This window comes from Gekko japonicus, unplaced genomic scaffold (assembly GCF_001447785.1).
Source record: "Gekko japonicus isolate JY-2015 unplaced genomic scaffold, Gekko_japonicus_V1.1 scaffold2069, whole genome shotgun sequence".
NCBI lineage: Eukaryota > Metazoa > Chordata > Lepidosauria > Squamata > Gekkonidae > Gekko > Gekko japonicus.
Window position 1 is genome coordinate 228608 of NW_015167114.1, and position 3885 is coordinate 232492.

The 3885-nt window shown below is 51.3% G+C and overlaps 1 protein-coding gene across 1 annotated transcript in view; it reads left to right on the top strand.

Moving 5' to 3' along the window:
- Nucleotides 1-3885, top strand: part of TYMP (thymidine phosphorylase) — a 26925-nt gene that overhangs the window by 21752 nt on the left and 1288 nt on the right. The window contains exons 9-10 of the mRNA XM_015412963.1: nt 14-244; nt 2990-3130. Coding sequence (XP_015268449.1) covers nt 14-244; nt 2990-3130 — 372 coding nt within the window. The remainder of the gene's footprint in view (nt 1-13; nt 245-2989; nt 3131-3885) is intronic.

Here is a 3885-nt window from a genome sequence, read left to right on the forward strand (position 1 = left end):
TCTTTCCCTGCAGGGGGTACCTTGCTGTGGCAGTGTGGCAGAGTGGCCTCAGTGCCCGAGGGGGCTGCCCGTGTTGCCCACGCCCTGGACGACGGCTCAGCACTGCGGACTTTCCAAGCCATGCTGCAGGCCCAAGGAGTGGAGGCTGCCACGGCCCGGGCCCTGTGCGTGGGCTCGGAGGACGAACGCTTCCAGATGCTGGGCCGGGCCAGGACCCAGGAGGAACTGCTGGCTCCGAAGGACGGTAAGGAGGACGACGAGGGAGGCAGGTTTTGGAAGCAGACCTGGGGAGAAGAGGGGCGCAAGTCCGTGCTGCCTCAGGAGTGTCGGGTTTTCTGGGAGAGCGTGGCAGGAGTGTCATGCCAGACAGTCCACCCTCCAAAGCCGCCCTTTTCTCCTGAGAATCTGATCTCTGTAGTCTGGAGATTGTCATTCTGGGAGATCTCCAGACCCCACCTGGAGGATGGCAACCCGGTCCCTTAGCAAAGTCTGACCAATCTCTAAGCAGTCGAGAAGGGGCGTTACATACTGACAGGGCTCTTTTTGTTGAAAAAGCCCAGCAGGAACTCATTAGCATGATAGGCCACACCCAACAGCAGGAACTCATTAGCCTATTGGGCCACACCCGACAGCACAGCATATTAACATATTAGGCCACACCCCCGTGTTGCCAGAAGTGTGGTCATCCGGCCACACCCACCTTTTGCTTCTTATTCTTTTTACCTTGTCTGTTGTCAAAAACCAGGGCTTTTTTTGGAGCAGGAACTCCTTTGCATGTTAGGCCACACACCCCTAATGTAGCCAATCCTAATGAGTTTCTGCTGTTGGGTGTGGCCTATTATGCTAATGAGTTCCTGCTGGGCGTGGGCAACTTGGGAGCCAGCTGGAACTCCGTTCCTGTGTGTTCCTGCCCAAAAATAGCCCTGCATACTGAGATCGAGGCAGCGTTTGAACAAGTGGTCTCTTTATTCAGCTCAGAACACGCAACAACAACACTCAAAGAACGATCCAACTTTATACATTTTGTGTCTGTTGTGGGGAGGGGAAGGGGAAGGAGATTGTGAGCCGCTCTGAGACTCCCTTGGGTAGCGAAGGGTGGGGTATAAACCCAATCTCTCTCCCTCTCCCTCCTCTTCCTCCTTCTTCTTTACAGTGGCTTTCAGATTTAATATACTACACACAGTGTTCCCTCTAAGCTGAGTTAGTGTGAGCTAGCTCACCGTTTTGTAGCCTCCGGCTCACACATTCTTGTCTTCGCTCAGGAAGGAGGGCTCCAGAGCAAACTCATTTGTGCAGCAGCCAAATTGCTCGCTCACAACTTTAATGCCAGTAGCTCACAGGGTAGAATTTTTGCTCACAAGACTCCACAGAGGGAGCACTGACTACACACACTATATAGCCATTTTTTGTTATACCACCTGGTGATTGGCACGGGGGGAGGGGTATGTTGAGCCGGGGGCACCCGGCTTAGGCCCTACCAAAAGTTGGAGCAAGCGCCTGCCAACCTAGCAGTTCGAAAGCAAGAAATTGCAAGTAGATAAATAGGTACCACTTCGGTGGGAAGGTAACAGCGTTCCGTGCGCCTTGGTGTTTAGTCATGTCGGCCGCATGACCACGGAAACGTCTCCGGACAGCGCTGGCTCTTCGACTTTGAAACGGAGATGAGCACCGCAACCCTAGAGTCGGATTCGACTGGCTTTTGAGCAAGGGAACCTTTACCTTTACCCCTATATAGAATCCAAAATCAAATCCCTGGTTATCACCTTAGATTCCTTACTCCTTACTTCCGAATCTGAGGCTTTTTCGATTATAAGAGCCAATCTACTTTGTTCTGAGCTACATTCACTGTACAATGCCGCTAATAAAACCTGTTCACCTCTGTATTTTGGAATATCTCCTAAAGTCGGCCAAGCTGCCTCTTACCTGTACCAACTTCACACCCCCAAACTCCGTAGGTTTTGGCGAGAAACTCTTTGGCGAGATTCAATGAATTGCCTTCGGCCTTATTATCTGGCCGCTTTCAGGGTGTGCCCTTTTCTGACAGATGTTGCCCATGCACAAATGATAATATCGAGACCATTTCCCATGTCTTGTTTCAGTGCCCCTTCTACCATGTGCTACGACTGAAATGTCTAAATTTTACTTTGGCTCAACTAGAAGAATATCCTGATTGCCTAAAGATCCTTATTCTTCTTGATAATCCAAACTCTGAGATAACAGAAACTGTTGATAAATTCCTTTTTGGTGCCATTAATTGATGGGTATACTAGGAGCTGTGGTGGCTCAAGTGGTTAAGACGCTGAACTGCAGTCTGTGGAAGGTCGGTAGTTCAGCAGTTCGAGACCCGAGTGTGCCGCATGACGGAGTGAGCTCCCGTCTCTAGTTCCAGCTCCTGCCAACCTAGCCATTTGAAAGCAAGAAATTGCAAGTAGATAAATAGGTACCACTTCAGTGGGAAGGTCACAGCGTTCCGTGCGCCTTGGTGTTTAGTCATGCCGGCCACATGACCACGGAAATGTCTTCGGACAGCGCTGGCTCTCCGGCTTTGAAACAGAGATGAGCACCACAACCCTAGAGTCGGATTCGACTGGCTTTCGAGCAAGGGAACCTTTACCTTTACGTTTATACTTACTTGGTAATTCCTTGTTTCTGTAATTTGCAGATATTATTCTATGCTGTGGTTGTTGTTATTTTTTTTTTGCTGCATATGGGTTTGCAAGGGTTACATGCCAATAAAGATAACTGGACTGGAAGTGGTATCTTTTAAGTACGGCTCCGAAGCGCGGCAAAACGGGACGCCCACGGAACAGGGACGTTTCCCAGATGTTTGTGTCTGGACATTACCTTTAAATCCGCCAGGCACTTGTGTCTGGTGCGGATCTAAAGAGCCGTCTGAACGGACCCTAGGACACAACCACCAAGAGCAAGTCCTACTTCCAACTCCCCCCGTGATATTTTGTTAACTCGTATTCCTGCCTTCTTTCCCCAGGAACCGTCCAGCAGATCCTAGCCCTGCCAGTAGCTCAGGTGCTCCACCGTCTGGGAGCCGGGCGCACCCGGGAGGGGCAAGCCATCAACCACCACGTGGGGGCTGAGGTACTCACCTCTGTGGGGCAGCCCCTGAGGAAAGGTAACAACTCGAGGGGCCTGCAATTCACTCTGTGCTAAGCAGGAAATCCTGCGTGTTCTGGAAAGAGCTGGGAAAACTGGTGCTATGGATAGAGTTGCCAGTCTCCTGGCGAGGGCTGGAGAGCTCCTGGGACTACAATGTTCCCTCTAAGCTGTGGAGTCCTGTGAGCAAAGATTGTACTTTGTGAGCTACTGGCATGAAGGTTTTAAGCCAGAGATTGGGCTACTACATAAATTAGTTTGCTCTGGAGCTACATCCTTCCTGAGCTAAGACAAAATGGGTGAGCTGGAGGCTAAAAAACTGTGAGCTAGCTCACATTCACTCAGCTTAGAGGGAACACTGACTACGACTGATCTCCATGGCAACAGAGATCAATCCCCCTGGAGAAAATGGCTGCTTTGGAAGGTCGGCTCTGTGGCCGTAGAACCCGCCGAAGTCCCTCCCCTCTCCAAACCCCGCCCTCTTCGGTCTCCACCCCCCAAATCTCCGGGAATTTCCCAACCCGGAGCTGGCAACCCTACTGTCAGTGAGAAACAAATGTATCTCCCGGGGAGTTCTAAAGTTTTGGAGCCACGACCGAGAAGGCCCTGTCTCAATTTGCCGCCCATCTGGCTTCCAGTGGTGGAGGCACAGAAACCAAGCCTCCAAAGATGACCGGGATGTAGGAGCAGAAAGCACCGGGGCTTGGAGAAAGAGAAATATCACCATGGGCTAATAGTCAGATCTGCACGCCCCCCCCCCCCACAAACCACCAA